The sequence below is a fragment of the Desmodus rotundus genome, chromosome 13 (genome assembly GCF_022682495.2).
Source record: "Desmodus rotundus isolate HL8 chromosome 13, HLdesRot8A.1, whole genome shotgun sequence".
Taxonomy (NCBI): Eukaryota; Metazoa; Chordata; class Mammalia; order Chiroptera; family Phyllostomidae; genus Desmodus; species Desmodus rotundus.
This window is the reverse complement of record NC_071399.1, coordinates 41,926,242-41,948,543: the sequence shown is the minus strand read 5'-3', so window position 1 is coordinate 41,948,543 and position 22,302 is coordinate 41,926,242. Positions and strand designations below refer to the sequence as shown.

The following is a 22,302-nucleotide window of genomic DNA, read 5'->3' as shown; positions in this document are numbered from 1 at the left end:
TATGCTATTACAGTTGTCCCATTTCCCCCCCTTCACTCTGTCCTGCCCACCCCCTCCCTCCCACATTCCCCCCCCTATAGTTCATGTCCATGGGTCATGCATATAAGTTCTTTGGCTTCTACATTTCCTATACTATTCTTACCCTCCCCCTGTCTATATTGTATCTACCATCTATGATTCTTATTCCCTGTACCTTTTCCCCCATTCTCCCCCTGCTGATAACCCTCCATGCGATCTCAATTTCTGTGATTCTGTTCCTGTTCTAGCTGTTTGCTTAGTTTGTTTTTGTTTTTTTAGGTTCAGTTCTCGATAGTTGTGAGTTTGTTGTCAGTTTGCTGTTCATAGTTTTGATCTTCCTTTTTCTCTTAGATAAGTCCCTTTAACATTTCATATAATAAGGGCTGGGTGGTGATGAGCTCCTTTAACTTGACCTTATCTGAGAAGCACTTTATCTTCCCTTTCATTCTAAATGATAGCTTTGCTGGATACAGTAATCTTGGATGTAGGCCCTTGCCTTTCAGGACTTGGAATACTTCTTGCCAGTCCCTTCTTGCCTGTAAGGTCTCTTTTGAGAAATCAGCTGACAGTCTTATGGGAACTCCTTTGTAGATAACTGTGTCCTTTTCTCTTGCTGCTTCCAAGAGTCTCTCCTTCTGTTTAATCTTGAGTAATGTAATTATCATGTGCCTTGGTGTGTTCCTCCTTGGGTCCAGCTTCTTTGGGACTCTGAGCTTCCTGGACTTCCTGGAAGTCTATTTCCTTTGCCAGATTAGGGAAATTCTCCTTCATTATTTATTCAAATAAGTTTTCAATTTTTTGTTCTTTCTCTTCTCCTTCTGGCACCCTATATTTTGGATGTTAGAACATATAAAGATGTCCTGGAGGTTCCTAAGCCTCTCCTCATTTTTTTCAATTCTTGTTTCTTCCTTCTTTTCTGGTTGGATGTTTCTTTCTTCCTTCTGGTCCACACCGTTGATTTGAATCCCAGTTTCCTTCCCATCACTATTGGTTCCCTGTATATTTTCCTTTGTTTCTCTTAGCATAGCCTTCATTTTTTCATCTAATTTGTGACCAAATTCAACCAATTCTGTGAGCATCCTGATTACCAATGTTTTGAACTGTGCATCTGATAGGTTGACTATCTCTTTGTTGCTTAGTTGTATTTTTTTCTGGACCTTTGATCTGTTCTTTCATTTGGGCCATTTTCTTTGTCTTGGTGTGCCTGCTATGTAAAGGGGCGGAACCTTAGGTGTTCACTGGGTCGGGGTAACGCTGGTCACTGGGCTGTGACGCTGTACGTGAGGGAGGGGCCGAGATGGAGCAATGGCACCTGCTCTACTCTCTGCCAGTTTTCAGTCACTCCCTCTGCTACCCACAATCAAATTGGGCCCCTCTGGTGCTGATTCCCGAGTGTGTGGGCTTGTGCACGCTCTAGGCCCCTGTGGGTCTCTCCAACAAACTCTCCTGTGAGGCTGGGAGTTTCTCCTGCTGCCACCTCATCCCCCACGGGTGTTTTCAACAAGAGGTTTGAGGCTTTATTTCCCCTCGCTGGAGCCCTGGGTTGTGAGGTCTGCTTCGCTCCCCCGTAGTTCCTCCTGGTTTATCTATGCGTGAATGTGGGGTTGCAGGGTCTGTCAGCCACCACCTTGTGGGGTCTGCTAGCTGTTGCCCTGCCTGCCCTGTTCCACAATCTGCCACCTCACTGGGTCTGCCAGCTGCCGCCTTGCTGCGAGTTTTCTCCACCCCTGCTGCCCATCTCTACCCCTCCTACTGGTCTGGATGAATGTTTCTTCTTTATGTCCTTAGTTGTCGGACTTCCATACAATTCAATTTTCTGTCATTTCTGGTTGTTTTTTGTTTTTAAATTGTTGTTGTCCTTTTGGTTGTGCGAGGAGGCACAGTGTGTCTACCTATGCTTCCATGTGGGCCGGAAGCCCCTATTTTTACTTATTCTTAAAGCAGGAAGGCATTTATGTATTTGTCTTAGTTCATAGCAAGTTGCAAACTTGAGTAAATTTAAAACTTATAGTATCCCCTTTGAAAGTCAATATCAATATTAATTCAGCCATCGCCTGAATAAGAATATGTTTCTTTCCTTTTCAAATCATGAAACATGAGAGTATGCTTTTTAGAATCTTCTCAAACATAGACTTCTTAGAACATAAATCTTTCCTTCAATAAAGAATCTTTGCATTTTGTAAATATAATTTCTATTTGATGATAGCAAAGCTTTAAAAACTCAGTAGAGGAAACTACTTTCTTTTTTTTTTGCCAACATGGTTTAAAATTTGCAATGTTTTTCACATAAACATCTGTTACTTTTTTGTCCCATCAATGCCAAATTTATCTGCTCTATCTATATATAAATCTTTACTTCCTATTTAATTCTCTCTTCCTTTTTTTGAAACCGCACCACTTTTAAAACTTCTCCTATAAGTCTCACCAATATCCAACTAATTTCTAAAGCCAGTGGCTTATTTTCTGTTGTCTTATTTGACCTTTCAATAGCACATTAAATACTTTTGACTTTATGTTATTATTTCATGAAAAAACCTGCTCTCTTGAGTCCTAGCACACTACTCTCTCCTGGTCCTTTTTGTCCCTATTTACTGTCTACAGCTCTTTTCTCAAGCTTACTTCAAGTACTTTCTCTGGGCTTTCTTGTCCACTTCCATGACTTCAACTACAATTAACATCTGTTGTTTCCCAACTCTATTTCCAGTTCCTATTAATGACCTTACTGATCTTTCTAGAGTCATGTTTCCTAAGGACTTGAAAGACTCAAAGAAAATTCACAATGTTCAGCTCTCATCCCTTCTGATCTCCACTCTTGCTGTATTCTCATCCTTTCCCCCTGTATTCATTTTAGTTAGTGGCATTTCCATCTACTAAACCCCCTTGAAATCTCCCTATTCTCATCATTACAGTAGGTACCAAATCTTATCATTCAAAGTCTTGTATAAATTACTTGTTTATCCTATCGTCTCTATTCCTGTCATTATCTCAGTCTAAACTCTAATCTTTTTTTGCCTAGATTTTTGCAGTAATTCTCTAACCAGTCTGTCAATTCCAAAGCATTCCATGCCAGTGTTATCAGAAATTACCTTTCTAAAATACAAGTTTGACTATGCTAGTCTTCCTTTTAAAAACCTTTAAATCCTCATTTTCTTCAGAGTAAAAATTAAACTCCTCCAGGGGGGTACCTAGGCAGTATAGAATAGTGGGAATGGCACAGGCTTTGCCATCAGACCAGATTCGAGATTACAGTTCCGCTATGTATTACTTATATATGATCTTGAGCAAGTCACTTCTCTCAAGTTCCATTTCCTGAGCTCCATTTGTACATGACCCTCAGATGTTAATTGAGGATTATCGTCTATACTTCACAGGGCAGTGGAGAGAATTAAATAAGCTCATTTATGCAAACATCCTAGCAGAAGCATACCCCCTATATTTTGGTTTTCTTTTTTCCCTTCAAAGCCCTCATAGTCTGACCCCAATCCAGTGTTCTGCCACTCCGCCATCAGTCATTGAGCTTTCAGAACATGCTGTGTGTTTGTATTTCATGCTTACTTTGTTTTCTTTCTGTATCCTCTCATCCTTTGGTAATATTAATTGCCCTTTTATGTATATTACAACAAATTTAAGACCCCTATTAGCATTTATTACATTGCATTTTTATTATCATTATCTGGGCCTTCTATGCCACACTACTGTGTCTTTGAGAACTAGTTTGACTTCATGGACTCAATGCCTTTCTTTCAGTCATATGGAAGGGATGGCCTTGATTACAGTGTAGTCCCATAATGACTGCATGGTAAGGTCTTTGAACCATAGACCTACTTGTCTCTTTTTCTAGTGCTTTACATAGAAATTATACCTGGCCTCTGATAGATTCTCATGACTGTCACTTGAAATTCAGAAAAAGTACCCATTAGGTTTTGACATTAAAGATAGCTCCATTATTAAAAGCGATATACATACACACATACACATGCACACACATATATAGTTCCCATTGTTTTACAAATAATTATTTGTTTAAAGATATTTATTAAAGTATCTTGCTTCCTTGAGTATTCACACTAAAAACTTTAGGTAGTTTTGTCTTTTTTGAGAAACTACATCTCAGTACCACCTTGACTCCTTTATCTCATGTAGCTCTGGGAATGTTTATATTCTGTAAGTTTGATTACTTTTTATTATTAAAAAATTGGCAATTGACATGAAAAGAGAACTGAATTCGTTTTTTAATCCTGGTTCTTTAGCTGAGCAAGTCACCTAACCTCTTTGGACCTTAGTTTTATATTTAAGACAGCAGATCATCTAAGGGACCTTCTAGCACTAAAATACTGTTTTATCATTAGGCTCCTTTGTGTTTATTTTTGTAAAGATTATGAATTTACCCAACTTCATTATAGAAATCAATTTATAGCTAATGCATTGATTTGATTCTGAGTCTCATTGGGAGGTGATCATGTTAAGAGTAATAAAAGTGATTTGACAGAGAGGAAGTTACTATAGGTGACTCATTTGTGTATTTTTATAATATTTAGAATACAGGCTTTATAGATTATAGTTCACTTTTTCTTTTTAAATGAAGTTACTTGGTCAGGGGAAATTAAATGGCAAGATCCCTGATTAGTGCTATTTATACTGTGACATATGACCTGGAAAAAAAATAAATTGCTTTTATAATGTGATGGTTGATCACATAAGAAGAGCAAACTCTTTATATTGGATAAAGATATTTTACCATATAATAGAAACCTCATGTCATAGGAAGGAACTTGGATTTGGGGACAGAAATAAGATCTATGATTAGGTTTCCCCCATTGATCTTAAGTAGGGTCTGGTGCTTGTATGCTCTTAGTAATTGTTTATTGAATGAGCCTGTTTCCAAAAGAAAATGAATTCAGAGTAGGGGAAGGCTGATGGCCATGGTCTCTAAGGCTCCTCCAAATGCTGTTCCCACTAATTTTGCTCTGCAGTAAATAACAATGATGAGTTAAATATGGTTGTTTTTATAAGCCAATCCTGGAAGTTTGGCTTAGAACACAGAATGTTGGGTTGCTTACCAGTCCTGAGTATACGTTAAACCAAAAGGACCTGCATCTGTGTGGAAAATACTTTCATCAAATTATTTTGAACAGTAGCTTGATTTTTTTGCCGACTGACTTGATTGACATCATGATTCACTTGCACATAGAATTAAATCCAAAAACCTGAGTCAACTGTGTATTTAGATGAGGCTTGAATATGAAACAGAAATTGCGTGTTTTCTTCTAATACCTCATAAAAATGGTCTATACAAATTTTAAAAATAAAAATAATGAATTTATTAGAATACTTTAGAATGTTTAATTATGTTGCCATAATAAAATCCCACAAAAGAGTTTTTAAACGTTTTTTTAAGAAGAAATGGGACTTGATAATATACAAAATATCCACTGACTCTAGGGTAATTAGTAAAGTGAATTTAAGGATATTGAAGACAAAAAATTTATTCATAACATTTCACTGTTTATGTTGCTTAGTGACCGTAAACTACCCGATCGGAAGCTTTTTCTGCGCACACTTCGAAGGTAATTGCGGTATAGCATGACACTAATGACTCGAGCCTGAAATTGTTTTGAAACAATGTAGTACAGAATCATATCCAGACAGGTACTGAGGTTCATGAGGAAGGTGGTAAAGGCTCCCCAGGGATTGTAACTGTTCTCGTCCCCATCCAGCATCAGGACAGCAAAACAGATGTGAAAAGGCACAAAGCAAATGAGCACCTGTACCATGAGCGTGATGATGATCCTTATAGACTTCTCCTTGACTTTTGGTTTCAGCTTAGATGTCCTACCATGAAGGAGACTATGAATAATGACCAGGTAGCAACCAATCATGATGAACAGAGGAATCAAGAAAAAAAATGTCAGTCGAGTGAAGTTCAATATGTTAATAGCTTTTAAGTGGATGATGTCAGAAATCTTCAGGCAGGTGGCAGGGGTGGAAGCTTTGTCTGGGTCTTCATAAAGCAGTAGGAGTGGGATGGTAGTTGTTAGTGTCATTATCCAGACTCCCACACATGCTAGCATGGCTTTGTATGTTTTTTTAAGTTCTTTGGCATATTTTGGCTGTACAATGGCCATGTATCTGTCAGCACTAATAAAAGCAAGAAGCCATAGGGCAATACTTGGATAAAACATCGTGAGTGCCCCAAGAATCTGGCAGAAGTACTCTCCAAATGGCCATTCACCTTTTGCATAGTAAAACATTTTAAAGGGTAAGCTCATTATAAATATTAGGTCCAGTAATGCCACATTCATCATATAGATGGTTACAGTGGTTCTCTTCTTGGTGGTACAACTGAAAACCCATAAGGCAGTGACATTAACAAATAATCCAGTTATGAAGATACAGCTGTAGAAGACAAGGGTTGCAATTTTGTATTCGTCTGGATACGAGCTGTTAGAAGAACCAGGTTGAGCTTGATTGTGAGATGTGGTCATCTTATAGTTTGTTGGTGGGCATGACACTTGGGAACTGTAAAATAGTTAAGATTAGGAGGAATTAGCAGAGAATTTAATTCTCTGCTGAGAAATAAATATTTAGCATCCTCACACTTGGCATGCAGTGGATTTTAATTTTGAGAGTATATATATTTTTATATTATAGAATTAATGTGTGTGTCTTAGTATTTATTAATAAATGTTTCCTAGGTATTATTACTAATCTGTGCTAATCTATTAAAGTGGTATGGTGTGTCATAAAGCATTAGCAGATTTATTCATTTTCTCTCTTCTGCTCACTTCTTTTCTCCCCCAAAGAATGACTTTTATGATTTTTTTTCCTATAGTGTGAAATTGGGTAGCTATTATTCCTACAATAAGCATTCTTTTGATTAGAACTAATTAGGGAAAGTCCATTCTGAATTTTGAATCTTGCTAAATAGTTTGCCACTTTTTATCATCTTCATTTTGTTTAAATATTTTGTTACCCAGATTAGTAATATCAAATAATTTTTACTTATTAAACACAATTTTAATGTATAAAATACCTATTATAAAACTAACAAAATAACCATATAACTGGTTAATTACTGAATAGTCACAGTGATTCTCATTTGAGATTAGGAGCTTTCCCTTTTCACTGGTATATCCCATTGCCTGTTGAGTAAATTGTAGATATTCAAAAAGTAAACATTTACTGAATGGTAGATGAGTGAAGGAAGGAACCTTTGGTGAGGTGACTGACCCACCGAAGCTACTCTCTAGTTTGTCAATGAAGACTTGCTTAGTTAGCCATTAACCCTTTTTTTTTAGTAGTAAATACTTTTTCATAGTATTATGTTCTCTAAATTATCATAGGTCTAAAAACAACAGTGTCTTGTGCCATGGTCTATAGATTAAGAACTCGACTCCTAGAACAATAGATGAGCTGGATTCTAATGCATAATTAAGGTGTCTAATGCTGAGTCTTCCAGGTGGTGTTTACCAGTGTCTTAGAAGCAAATTTCACTGCTGCAATGGTGCGCAGAAAGTAACACCTTGAGAATAAGATATTGTTAGTATAGTAATTTTCATGTCCTCACTCTACCTAGATACAGAATCATAAGTATTATTTCTCAAATTAAATTTTAAAAAGGAGTCTCAAACAGAAGTAATTGTTAATAAGATGTCACTCAATAACTTTATGTGTATGCAAAAATTAATTCCCATTTACCAAAAAAATGGGAATTAATTGGGTATTAATTAATGGGAAAAATGGGAAAAAATTGGGTATTAATTCCCAATACCAAAAAAGTTTATTTCTAATGTACAGGAGTTTAACGATATCCTCCTGAGTGTGAAACTTTCATCACCCATGATGCAGTGCTAACCTCAGTGATTTTAAAAATAGTCACTACAAAGAGATGGAACCTTGTGGCATCCCCTTGAAATATGGAGGTGTAAGAAGAGTTTCCTTCAAAAATGTCACTTTGCAGAGTGGGCTGTCTCTTAATTCAGCTCTGTGGGTGAGGTTAGCAGTGTGGTCCGTGGCATCATGGGCTGTTGATAAATTAAAAATAATTTGAGCAATTGCTGTGGACAAACACAAGATATGAGTTTGTTTTTCCCTTCCTTCTTTCCTTCTCTTCTTTCCATCTTCTTTCCTTCCTTCCTGATTACAGCTAGTTTGCCAAATATTTAGGTTAAATATGATTTTGGATTAGATTTCTATATATTTGAAAGCCTGTATTAATTAAAAGTTCCAAATATCTATGTGACTGGAATATTTCTGTCAAATGAGAAAAGTACTACAAAGAAAAATCTTCATTATCATACAAAGGAGAATAATTTTGGAGGCTTGACTATTTTTAACTTTAAGTGAATTTTTAAATAGTAGCAGTTGTAATGTAAATGAAGATTTGTATCCTTTTTCCTCTTTTTATACTGCATCAGGACTCCCTTCACTCATCCTCATTCCCAAATTATGTCACATAAATTTTGTACTTACAAAACATTTTTGAGTAAACCTTTTTCCCCCCTCATTGGGCTCAAACTGCTTGTATGTTACCAACACCTGCATTCATTTGCTTAAGTTTTGAAAAAAATATGCATGATGCATGTGTTTTAAAGGCATTGTCAGTATAGGTTGTGCTCTGCACAGAGATACATTTTTGGATAAATAATGAAAAGCGATTGGCTTTCAAGTCATCATTTTAAAAGCTTTTGATTCCATGATTACTTATAGTCTTTCTTTTCTTAAAATCCTTTAAGTACATTTGTGAAATAATGTAATTTAAACCAAGTTATGACTCTTAAATATGCTTATACTTTGTCATATCAACATTTTCCTAAAGTTGAAAAAATTACATTTACCATTAATGTAAAACAATATTGAAAATAAATGAAAAAATCATATTCGTAATGCAAGAAGGTGACAGCATCTCATTTCAGGGTTCTTCAACATGGTTTCAGTAATGTGTTACTCAAATAAAATAGTGCTTTTGCAATTTAGTAAGTACAGCATTACTTCTAATAATCTATGATGAAGTTAATTAAATGCGACTTACCTCCTGTCCATCAAAAGGCTTTACTAGAGAGGAACATTTTTCAGTATATCCAGTTCTATAAAAGAGATATCTTTGAGTTTCTTCTCTTTCTGGAAATGGTATATTTAAGAAATGGTATATTTGTTTCTTTTAGGTTCTTCTGTTGCTTTAAAACATTGTTTCAAATATAATTCTTGGTACAAGAGTTGGCACTGGTTGCAGCTTTGTCTCTTTCAGGAAGTACTCTCTGAAGGCTTTTTCAACTTCTGACTGGATGTGGTTTTTCTCTTTCACAAATGATTTGTTTATGAAGTTATGCTCAGCATAAGCTTCCCTTGAAATGATGCCATGTATTTAAGAGAATCATACAAAAAGGAAAGTGTCTTCAGTGTTCTACTTTGATGCTTTAAGTCTGCATTATCTATTGAAGGGGTATGAGATTTAATGTTGACTAGAATGGGATTCATAGTATAGCTTCTTTATTTTTTACTTACCTGCCCGCTCTGAGCCTTTGTTCTTACTTTGTTTCTATATGGTTATAACAGAGATAATACCCATTTGATAGCATTGTGAGGACTTGTAACCAGAAAAATCTCAAGAGTTTAACATAATACCTGGCATTTTGGTACTCCTAAACAGAGTTAACCCTTTACTACAAAGTTCCTCAAATCACAGAATAAGTACTTTTTACTATTAAAATATTTTTAAATGGCTAAAATTGGAATCCCCAGTTATTTGCTTCTGCTTTACATATACTTTATACTTTAGTTTGCTTTATTTTTTAAGTTTCCAGTGCTTTATATCCCTTTTCTGTCATGTAAAAGCCTAGAAATAATTCCTTTTGCATAAACATTCATGCAAATTGCTAAGGATGGATTCTGGAGGTCTTCAGTGGAATAATTTATATATTATGAGTGTTTTAATTTAAGGGAAATGAAACCAACAGAAAGGGAAGTGAGCAACCCCAATCATTGCCTACCTAGTTATGTTACATTTTTTACTTTCTTTTTTCTTAAAAAAATCATCTCATGTGGTTGTCCTAAAATTTTAATTATACTTGGTTATACATGACTTATCAAATTTTAAAAGATACATGAACAGGAATGAATAGTTTCTTGAATCTAATATTTCCAGGGGCTACAGAGTTCCCTTCACTTTATGAAATAATCTGTTCTAGCTTTATTTTGAATTTTGGTTTAGATGTTAAAGGCCCGAAGGGACTTTTCATTTTAGTACTTCAGCCCTGTTTGAGTGAACATAAAAATAAATTTTAGTTAAGGCAATTTTGTAATTTTTAGAAAGGATGTAGTTAATAGATTTACACAGTAAATCCCCATTATAAAACATGCTCCTATGTTAGATATTTATCTATGCCACAGATAAAATTATATATAAAATTATAATTCCCATTCTTGACATATTTCTCTTTACCACAGCAAGTGGAGGGGGGGCATATGCCAGTTCATTGCAAGAGTGTCGTGATGAGGGGATCCCTATAGTTACTGTTTTTGTTTCCCAGCATGGGTGATTAGCTGGCAGAGCACAAGTTCAGAGTGGTTGGTACACAGCCAGTCCCCAGAAAGAAGAGGGGATGAGGTAAATGAGGAGTGCTCCAATCTAGGGTGAGATTCTTCTCATTTTGCCTTGAGATCTCCTACCTTGATGTTATGGAATCTTGCCCTGGAACCCTCTCTTACTCAAACTTGTCTCTAAACTGAATGCTTTTTTTTTTTTTTCTTTTAAGGGAGGAGATGTATTGAATGGTGGTGTCTAGATAAGGGAGATTGAGATACACTTTGTCTAAATCTGTTTTCTTAAAAAAAAATCTCAACAATTTATAGCTATAATCTTACAGCCAAGTTAGTATGAACCTCCTGTATACTTGACTTCCTAAATTGTATTATAAATTTAAATTCCCCAATTTTTTCCCTTGGCAATTTTGTGCAGTTTTTAATATTTACAGATGTATAGACAATTAGACTATTGTTCACCTTACAGCAAACAAGTTGAACCCAGATAACCAAAGTGATAGATGATTTTAGTTAATCTAGATCTAAATCAACAATGAGAGTAGAGTTTCCTAAAGATATTAAAGATTCTCTCACTTACAGGATCTTAGGAGAAGGCTTTTACATGGCAGTGAAATCAGTCCTGGACTCACTGAAATCCTCCTCTAGGACCCTAGGCCAAGAGTTTGCACTGTGACATTTCACTAACTGACTAGAGATCCAGAGTCTCCGAGAGGGCTTACTGAGTAGAACTCTCTGGATATTGTACATGGTCACCTCCTGAAGACTCTGATCTCACAGTTAAAGTGTTGCTATCTTGTCTCAGAAGGATATTTTACTTATATCCTTTTTGAGACAAAGATATATATCTCATATATATACATATATACACACACGTAAAATTCCTCATAACATATATTATATATAACATATATTATAAATAATTATATATATATTTATATATTATGAGGAAGTAATGTGAGGAAGTAGTTTAGAAGAAAAAAGTATTGTGGAGAGTTAGGATTGGTAAAGAAAGAAGGGATATGTTATTGACTTACTTAAATCCAAACCTTTATACTAGTGTGTTTAGAATACAGGCATCTGTAAATTAAAAAGTAACTACATGTTTATATAGTTGAAGGTTGTTGGTTGAAAAAGAATTACTTAGGTTTTTTTTTACAATATTATCTCTGCTGTTACTGTTATCTGTATTTATTAGAGGTAATTAGAGGTGAATAATCATCAGGCAGAGGTCTAAATGCTTTAAATGTGTCATTGAATTTAATCTTCATGCCAACAACAAAGTATGTTGCGGACACAATAGTGTATCGATGGTGTAATCCACAGATATTTACTCATGATTCTCAGATCCTGTTATTGTGTTGTACTCTTTCTGTATTCTGGTGTTATATTTTGTTTTAGTAGTATTTGTTGAAGTTGGTTATACTTAATAGAGAATCATCAGAATAGTAATTTGATCTTTAGCAAAAAGTTTCCTGAGGGACTAGATCGTCTTTTCCTTCCCGTTTCTCACTAATGAGTTATTCCCAAGTAAAGGTTTGGTAGCTGCGTTCTGTCAGCCTATACATCTAATTTTGGTGCTCAGGAAGATCTCTGCCATTCAGTGGGCCAAAGGCTTTTAAGCACTTAAAAATGAGTATATCCAAATGGTTGGTAAGCATGTAAGTATGCTCATAAGTAATTAAGTTAAAAAAATTAAAACCGTGATAAGACATTACTACCCACACACCAAAATGCCTACAATGAAAAAGACCGACAGCATGAAGTGTTGGATATAGATCACTGAAGGAAGTCTTGTGCATTGCTGGTAGAATGTTTAAATTTGGGGAACAGTTGGATATTAAATACTATATGTCCTAATACTATATATATGTCCTATGACTCAGATTTCACTCCTAGAAGTACATAGTAGCATTATTTCCATAACTCCAAATTAGGAACAACCCAAATGTTCTGCAACTGTAGAATGGATAAATTAGTTGTGGTTCAGATATACAATTAAATGCTTTTCCCAATGAAAATCATATAGAAAGCACATGCAACAACATGAGTGAAACTCGCGTATATAGTGTTAAGTGGAAAAAGCCAGACACGAAGGAATTCATATTGTATAATTCCATTTATATGAATTTCAAAAGCAGACCACACAAATAACATGTTTAGGGGTTTATGCTTAGGTGATAAAACCTTTTGGTGGTTTAGGAACATTAAGGAGGAGACACCCAGGGAGAGTTTGCAGGATGCTGGCAAGTTCTATTATTCACCTAAGTACTAATTACGCTAGTGTTTGTTCTGTGAGGACTGATTGAGCTGTATATTTTTGTTTGTCTTTGTATCTGTAAGGGTCTCAATAGAAAACAGATGGCATACTTAAATTAGAATAATTCAAGGAGGGTTTATTTATAAGGGTGCAATGAGAAAAGGGAACCTAATGATAAAAAAGGAATCTTTGGCAGGACTGTTAATTTTCTTGCGCCCATTACCATTAAGCCCAAACAGAGGGAAGGGAGAGATTACAGAACTTAGAAGGAGGACCCCTGTAGAGTTAGCTGCCTTGAATACAGTAGTGACTTTGTGTTGAGGGGCAGTAAACCTGAGGTAACCTTGCAGAAGGGGACCTGGGGAATAAATATCAATACCCTGGCTTAAGGCCCCTCCTCCCTTAAACCTCCTCTGAGGCTCCCATTAGCAGAACTCAGTGGAAGCCAGGGGGTCCCTGAGCCTCTGGATGGAGTCTATACCCTCAGCCTCTGAGACAGAGCAGGGTGGAGAAAGGAGAAGATTGTCCAGCAAACTGCCCTTTTCTGTATGTACGTAACATCTCATATTCAAAAAGCTTTAAAAACAAACAAACAAAAACCTTGGTCTTTGAGTTGGCAAAAACTGGGTTTGAGTATTTCTCTGCTTCTTTTAAGCTGTTTGCATGAGTCTTTTATAAAAACACCGAGTCTCAGTTCTTATCTATGAATCATTGTGTTACTGGACAGGGGCCTGGCCCTGAATGGGTGTACCCAGGGCCAGCTGGTAGTGTGTGGGTTCTTGATTCGTGTAGGAAAGATTTCACAACACGATTCTAGGAGGATGTGTTTATTAAAGTTGGGGACAGTGAAACAAGGAAGGGCCTAGCATAGAAGAAGCAACAGGAGAGCCCAGGCTGGGCTGCCTGAGGTCACCGAGAAGAGAAAAGGGGGCCTTGGAGACAGGTTCAGGGGGTTAGCCTGGGATGAGCTACCACTGCCCATTGCTCCCGTGGTTGCAAGGTGGGGTACCTTAGAGTGTAGGAGATGTGTGCCTATGGGGGAAGAGAAGGAAGCAGAGGGGGAAGGGAATAGCATGGGCTGCTCCCCAGAGGGAGAGTAAGCTCTGGGTCCTTCATCTTGAGGCTTTTATCTTTCTTGCAGGTGGGAATCTTAGGGGAGATCTCAGGGGAGGGTTTCAGCAGAATATTTATCAATTCTCCAGGTTTGCCCTTACAGGGTTGTGGTCTCCACTGATTGATCACTGTCAGGGCTGGGTGTCCTTAGTCATTGCAGTTTTGCCCTGGCATTGTCCACCTGGTTTTGCTGCTTTTCTGAGCCTGGAGATGAAATACAACTGAGATGACCTTTTGTATCTGGCTGTAAATTGCTCAGCCAGTTTGTTCAGCTATTAGTTTCAGTTTCCCTATTCCACTTGCCCTGGCTTATTGGCCTGTCTCATTCACATTCCTTATAGCTTGTGTAAAATACATGTTTTAGACACCATGTATTATTTCTCTTTGTTTCTCTCCTGCCTGATACATTCCCCCGTTTTTCTTTTGTACCATATTTAAATTTTTCCTAGGAATTTCAGACTGGGAATGGAAGCTCTGTCTATGCCACTATGTCAGGTTAATTACTTGAGTTATCTTTTAAAAAGTTAGTTCATTTCTTTGATTGTCACTATCCCCAACTGGAAGAAATGGGAAGTTGAATGGAGCTTTCTTGAAGCACTTCCCACCTTCAGTATTACACAGTTCTAAATAACTGTTCCCACTGTAGTGTATATTTTATCCTTGTCTGTCCGGAAATTTTTGTAGGACTAGAGATGAGAGATAGAGGATAGGACTTGGGACTCCGTGCCCTCACATCTTCTGCATGGAAACCTTAACTTATTCAAGAATCATTTAGTGAATGAAACCTCATCCCAGGGAGCTTAGAATGTATGTGTTGATATTTGGGGCTTATTCTAAACTCAAACAGCCCTTAGGGGGTCCCATTAGTTCCTGGTCTTTGCCATCTTTTCATGCCTTTTATTGTGATGTTCTTCTTTAGTGTGTATGTTTTTACCTTATTTTAATTTATCCTTAAGTCAATGCATTCATCTTAACATATTTAAGGACTTCTATCCATTTCTAGTACTGTTAGGTTGTTGCTGCTCATTTGCCTATCTACTTTTAACTCTTTTTCCTTTAAACACTACTTTGGTATATGGCAAACAGGAAGTGCAGCTGTGAGAATGAGCTGGGTTCAGATTGCCCACTCTCAGACACTTGATTTCCCACAACACTCCCAGAAGAGCTGTCATTCTTGGTGGTAGAGCCCATCTTGGAGACTTTATAATCAGCCTGCAGAGGATAAAAATTGTGCAGGCTTTTTGTTTCCTTAGTAATGAAACTACTGATTGGAGTTACTTTAGAAGAGCTCTTTATCAGAACTCTCTCTCTTATGCTTAAAAATTAATTTTGCAACAGTGACAAATCACTTGAATTTTTGCAGTGATCTTACTGCTAAAACTTTTCATATGGATATTCTTCATGAGAAGTTCGACTTCATTTCACACAGCCTTTTATCAGCAGCAAGTCACACACACAGTCTAAATAGAATCTTAACAGAAAAGGGAAGGAAGTAGGTGGTACCACCCTCAGAGACCTGCAGGGCAGCCTGCTGGTGTGCATGTTTGGACAGAGGGACACGTGCTTGGGCTGCTTAATCCTTCCTCTAGTGTAGGATTTATTCTTCTAACATAAATGTAATTTTTTACTTAGGATTAATAATCATAGGTTTTTAAAACTGGGAGTTAGAAATATCTGTAACATCTCTCTTTTACAGTTATATTGTTAATACGTCCCTTGATTATACTCTCATCTCACTTATTTTTTGCATTTTGTCTGTCTTGTTAACAAGGACCCAGCACATAGGTCTTCACATATTGCAGAGAACCTAGTATGTAGTGCCTCACACAACAATAAATAGGATTTGATTTGACTGGTGTTCGTGTGTTTCTTTTTCTATAAAAAAGAAAGCTAGCCATACCATGTCCCCCAAAATGAATGCCTAATGTTTCTAGGTAGATATGATCACAAAGACATATCAAGCAGAAGAAAGACAAAAAAGAGATAGGTGAGGGTTGGTCAAGTAGTGCCCAGGGTGAAAGTGTTTGGGCCAGATAAACGTTTTCTTGTATCAGAGAAGTTAGTACAATTTATTTAATGTATGAGATCTACACAATTAATTGAGCATGAAAAAGTTTTAGATTGCTCACGAATGTTACCTAGTTTTCCCTTACACATTGACATTTCAAGGCTGTTTTGACGTGACACTGTGCTTTTACTGCCACCTGCAGGTGAGGAGCCCATCTTGGAACTCTGCCTTATTTGATGTCTTGTTGAGATTGAAATAAACTAGAAAAAAAGAAAAAAATATTAAATTGGAAAGACAAAATGTTTAATATTTTCTAAATATTTCTGTATTTTTTAGCACTAGGTAATAGATATGTCCTCATTCCTCTAAAACATTTTGGCTATAGACTACTTTTGCCTTCATTGGAAACAGTACCCCCCTCTCCTTTTTTTTTAAACCATTTGTCTCTGTAGGACTATGTATTCCTGGGCTAGGGTCTTGAGAAGATTCTACTTTAAACATTATCTGTGCCTAATATTCTACTAAGAGGCAGACATAAAGGTGACTTTAGAACAAATATGATATGGTTTAAATTTTTTAAAAATGTGATAAAATACACAACATAAAATTTATCATCTTTTAACCATTTTTAAGTGTATAGTTCAGCAGTGTAAAGTACATTCACATTGTCATGAATCCAATCTATAGAACTTTCCTCTTACCAAACTGAAACTCCACACTCATTAAACAACAACAACTCATCACTCCTCCCCCTTCCAGCCCCTGGCAACCACCCATTCTATTCTCTGTTTCTATGAATATGAGCTCTAGATACCTCATGTAAGTGGAATCATAAGTATTTGTCCTTTGTGATTGGCTTCTTTCAATTAGCATAATGTCCTCAAGGTTTATTTCCTTTTTAAGGCTGATGGACATTTGGGTTATTTCTACCTTTTGGCTAATGTGAGTAATGCTGCTATGAACATCTGTATGTAAATATCTCTTTGAGACACTGCTTTCAGTTCTTTTGCGTATATACCCAGGAGTGGAATTGCTGGATTATGTGGTAATTCTGTTTAATTTATTGAAGCACAACCATATGGTTTTCCATAGTGGCTAAATTTCCACCAGCAATGCACAAGTGTTCCAATTTTTTATATTTTTCGGGAAATAACTCTTACAAGATAATTTGCAGATATTTTCTCATATTCCATAGGTTGCTTTTTGACTCTTAATTATGTCAGACTCTGATGTACAGAAGTTTTTTTGGCATGGTTTTAACTTCATACATTTATCAGATTCTCGTGATAAGGTGAATTTTTAAATTTTTATTTTTTAATAATTTTTTATTGTATTTTTCCATTAATATTTATCCCACTTATACCCTCTTCTACCTCCAACCACCCCTCCCCCCCTGCAGTCACCACCCTGTTGTCCATATTCATGAGTTCTTTTTCTTTTTGCTCGATCTCTTCACCCCCACACCCCCCCACCAGAGCTGTCAGCCTGCTCTTTATCCATGAGTCTGTCTCCATTTTGCTTTTTCAGTTTGTTCATTAGATTCCACAATGAATGAAATCATGGTATTTGTTGTTCTCTGGCTTATTTCACTTAGCATAATGTTCTCCAGGTCCATCCATGCTGTCACAAAGGTTTAAAAAATTTTTTTTTTTACAGTTGAGTAGTATTCCATTGTGGAAATGTCCCATAGTAGTTTTATCCTCTCTACTGATGGACACTTGGGCTGCTTCCATATTTTCAGGATTGTAAATAATGCTGCAATGAACATACGGGTACTTATGTTCTTTCAAATTAGTGTTTTGGATCTCTTTGTGTATATTCCCAGAAGTGGAATTGATGCGTCAAAAGGCAGATCCATTGCCTTAAATTTTTTGAGATTTCTCCATACTGCTTTCCACAGTGGTAACACCATTCTGCATTCCCACAAATAGTGGGAAAGGATTTCCCTTTCTTCACATGCTGGCCAGCACTTGTTGTTTGTTGATTTATTGATGATAGTCATTCTGACAGACATGAAGTTATGTTTCATTGTGGTTTTAATGTGCATTTCTCTGATTATTAGGGACATTGAGAATCTTTTCATATGTCTTCTGGCCATCTGTATTTCCTCTTTGGAGAAATATCTATTCAGGTCCTTTGTCCATTTTTAAATTGAATGTTTTTGTTTTTGTTTTGGTGTTGCATTTACCACCTATGTTTTATTCTTAGATTTTTATGATTTCGGTCTAACACTTCAGTCTTTAATCCATTTTGAATTTATTCTTGTGTGTGGCTTAAGAGGGTGGTCTAGTTTCATTTTTCTGCACATATCTGTCCAATCTTCCTAACACCATTTATTGAATAAACTATCTTTAGCCCATTGTATATACTTGCTTCCTCTCTCAAATATTAATTGACTGTTAAAGGTACGTGTTTATTTCTGGGCTATCTATTCTATTCCATTGACATGTATCTGTTTTTCTGCCAGTACCATGCTGTTTTGATTACTGTGAGTTAATAGTATAGTTTGATATTAGGTAGTGTGATTCCTCCAAATTTTTTCTTCTCTCTTAAGATTGTTGCTCTTCAGGATCTTTTGTGGTTCCATATAAATTTTGGAATATTAGTTCTAGTTGTATAAAATACATCATTGGTATCTTGATAGGAATTTTGTTGACTCTACAGATTGCTTTATGTAGTATGGACATTTTAATGTTAATTTTTCCTATTCATGAGCACAGTATGTACTTCCACTTATTTGTATCTTCTTCAAATTCTTTCTTCAGTGTCTTACAATTATCCACGTACAGGTCTTTTAAATTCTTGGTTAAGTTTATTCCTAGGTATTTAATTCTTTTTTTTAAATATGCTTATTGATTATGCTATGGCAGTTGTCCCATTTTTTCCTCCCCTTTATCCCCCTATGCCCTGCACCCTTCCTCCCTCCAGCATTACCTCCCCCTTAGTTCATGCCCATGGGTTGCACATATAGGTTCTTTGGCTTCTCCATGTCCTATCTGTTCTTAACCTCCCCCTGTCTATTTTGTACCTACCAGTTATGCTTCTTATTCCCTATACCTTTTCCTGCATTATCACCCTCCTCCTCCCCTTCTGGTGCTGATTCCTGGGTCAATGGGTTTGTGTACATTCTAGGACCCTGTGCATCCCTCCAACAGACTCTCCAGTGAGACTGGGAGTTTTTCCTGCCACCACAACCCCCACAGATTTTTTATGGCCAGAGGTTTTGAGGTTTTATTTCCCTGTGCTGGAACCCTGGGTTGCACCATTTGTCTCATTTCCCAGTTGTTCCTCCTGGTTTATCCTCACGTGAATGTGGGACCAGTCGGTCTGACAGCTGCCACCTCTCCCACCTAGTCCACCAGCTGCTGCCTTGCCACACATCCCCTCTGCCGCAGCTGCCCATCTCCACTCCTCTTTCCAGTCTTTATGAATGTTTGTTCTTTAATTCCTTGGTTGTTGGACTTCCATACAGTTTGATTTTTTGGCTGTTATGGTTGGTTTTTGTTTTTAAATTGGTTGTTGTCCTTTATTTCGTTGTTCTACGAAGCAAAGCATATCTATCTACGCCTCTATCTTGGCTGGAAGTGTTTTCCTAGGTATTTAATTCTTTTTGAAGCAATTGTGAGTGGGATTTTCTAAGTTTCCCTTCCTGATAGTTCATTATTGACATACAAAAATACAACTGATTCTATATATAAATTTGGTATCCTGTTACTTTACTGAATGTATTGATCAATTCTAGTAGTTTTTTGGTGGAATCTTTAGGGTTTTCTCTGTACAGTAGCATGTTATCTGCAGATAAAGACAGTTTTACTTCTTCCTTTCCAATTTGGATGCCTTTTATTTCTTCTTCTCATGAGATTGCTGTGGCTAGGACCTGCAGTACTATGTTGAAGAAGAGAGGTGAACGCAGACATCCCTGTCTTGTTCAAATAGATTCTCAATCTCTTGCTCACTATCTTCTCTGTCTGCTATCCCTATGACATGGTTGTTGTTACGCTTCATGTTGTCACAGAATTCCCCTAAACTAACCTCATTTTATTTTATTTGTTTTTTTAAAAGATTTTATTTATTTATTTTTAAGGAGATGTGAAAAGAGGGAGAAAGTGATGAAGAGTAACATCAATGTGTTGTTGCCTCTTGTGCAACCCCTACTGGGGCCTGGCCTGCAAACTCTGAATGGGAATCAAACCAGTGACCCTTTGTTTCATAGGTCGGCACTCAATCCACTGAGCAACACCACCCAGGACTCCTTTTATTACTTTTTTCTTTTTGTTACTCTGCTTGGATGTTTTTTCTACCTTGTTTTCTAAATCTCTGATTTGATCCTCTCCATCTAGCCTACTGTTTATTCCTTCCAGTGTATTATTTTATTCAGACATTATATTCTTTATTTCTGACTGGTTCATTTTTTATGATTTCCATGTCTTTTTTTAATGCTTTATTAAGATATTTATTAGTTGTGATAATATGTTTTTAAAAATTTTATTGTTGTTCAAGCATAGCTTTCTGCCTTTTCTCCCCACCCCTCTACCCTACCCCAGCCATCCCCTCCTCCCTCCTCTGATTTAACGCCCCCCTTGGTTTTGTCCATGTGTCCTTTATAGTTGTTCCTGAAAAACTTTTACCATTTTCCCCCCATTCTCCCCTCCCATCTCCCCTCTGGTTACAGTCCATTTGTTCTCAATGGCAATGTCTCTGGTTATATTTTGCTTGCTTGTTTGTTTTGTTGATTAGGTTCCACTTAAAGGTGAGATCATATGGTATTTGTCCCTCACTGTCTGGCTTGTTTTACTTAGCATAATGCTCTCCAGTTCCATCCATGCTGACACAAAGGGTAGGAGCTCCTTTCTGATGTGTAGTATTCCATTGTGTAAATGTACCATAGTTTTTTGATCCATTCATTTGCTGATGGGCACTTAGGTGGCTTCCAGCACTTGGCTATTGTAAATTGTGCTGCTATGATTATTGGGGTGCATAGGTTCTTTTGCATTAGTGTTTCAGGGTTCTTAGGATATAATCCTAGCAGTGGAATTACTGGGTCAAAAGGCAGTTCCGTTTTTAGTCTTCTGAGGAAATTCCATACCGTTTTCCATAGTGACTGCACCAGTCTACAATCCCACCAACAGTGCACTAGGGTTCCCTTTTCTCCACAACTGCTCCAACACTTGTTGTTGGTTGCTTTGTTTATGATGGCCATTCTGACTAGTGTGAAGTGGTATCTCATTGTGGTTTTAATTTGTATCTCCCTGATGGCTAGTGATGCTGAGCATCTTTTCATGTCTCTGTGCCCTCTCTGAATCCTCCTTGGAGAAGTGTCTGTTCAAGTCCTTTGCCCATTTTTTAGTTGTTTGTCTAAACAACTAAACTGTTGGGTTGTTTGTCTTCCTAGAGTGGAGTCCTGTGAGTGCTTTATATATTTTGGAGATCAAACCCTTGTCTGAGGTGTCATGGGCAAATATGTTTTCCTATATGGTTGGTTCTCTTTTCTTTACCCGTGCAGAAGCTTTTCATTTTGATGAGATCCCATTTGTTTATTATTTTCTTTATGTCCCTTGCTCTAGGGAACATATCAGTGAAAATACTGCTATGTGAAATATCTGAGATTTTCCTGCCTATGTCCTCCTGAAGGACATTTATGGTATCATGACGTATATTTAAGTCTTTTATCCACCTTGAATTTATTTTTCTGTATGGTGTAAGTTGGTGATAGGAGTTTCATTTTTCTGCATGTAGCTGTCCAGCTCTCCCAACACCATTTGTTGAAGAGGGTATATTTATTCCATTTTATACTGCTGCCTCCTTTGTCAAATAGTAATTGACCATAAAGACTTGGGTGTATTTCTGGGCTCTCTATTCTGTTCCATTGGTCTGTGTGTCTGTTCTTATGCCCATACCAGGCTGTTTTGATTACAGTGGCCTTGTAATACAGTTTGATGTCAGGTATTGTGATCGCTCCTGCTTTGTTTTTCTTTCTCAAAATTGCTGCAGCTATTTGGGGTCATTTGTGGTTCCATATAAATTTCTGAAATGTTTTTTCTATATCTGTGAATTATGTCATGGGTACTTTAACAGGGATTGTGTTGAATCTATAAATCGCTTTGGGTAGCATGGACATTTTGATGATGGTAATTATTCCAATCCATGAGCAAGATATATGCTTCCATTTGTTTGTGTCTTCCTTATTTTCTTTCTTCAGTGTTGTGTAGTTTTCTGCGTACAGGTCTTTTACCTCCTTGGTAAGGTTTATTTCTACGTACTTTACTTTTCTTGTTGCTATAGCAAATGGGATTTTTTTCTGGATTTCTGTTTCAGCAGTTTCATTGTTGGTATACAAAAATGCTTTTGATTTCTCAATATTGAG

General features: G+C 36.8%; 2 protein-coding genes across 3 annotated transcripts in view; one reads left to right on the top strand and one right to left on the bottom strand.

The window, feature by feature from the left end:
• The window catches only part of UBAC2 (UBA domain containing 2), a 232,260-nt gene that overhangs the window by 41,092 nt on the left and 168,866 nt on the right, over positions 1-22,302 (top strand). The window lies entirely within an intron of this gene.
• Positions 488-10,789, bottom strand: GPR18 (G protein-coupled receptor 18). Its single transcript, XM_024578930.4, has 2 exons — positions 9,050-10,789; positions 488-6,537 (listed from the first exon to the last, which is right to left on the bottom strand). The coding sequence occupies exons 1-2, from the start codon at positions 9,058-9,060 to the stop codon at positions 5,508-5,510; spliced, it is 1,041 nt and encodes a 346-aa protein (XP_024434698.1). The 5' UTR covers positions 9,061-10,789; the 3' UTR covers positions 488-5,507.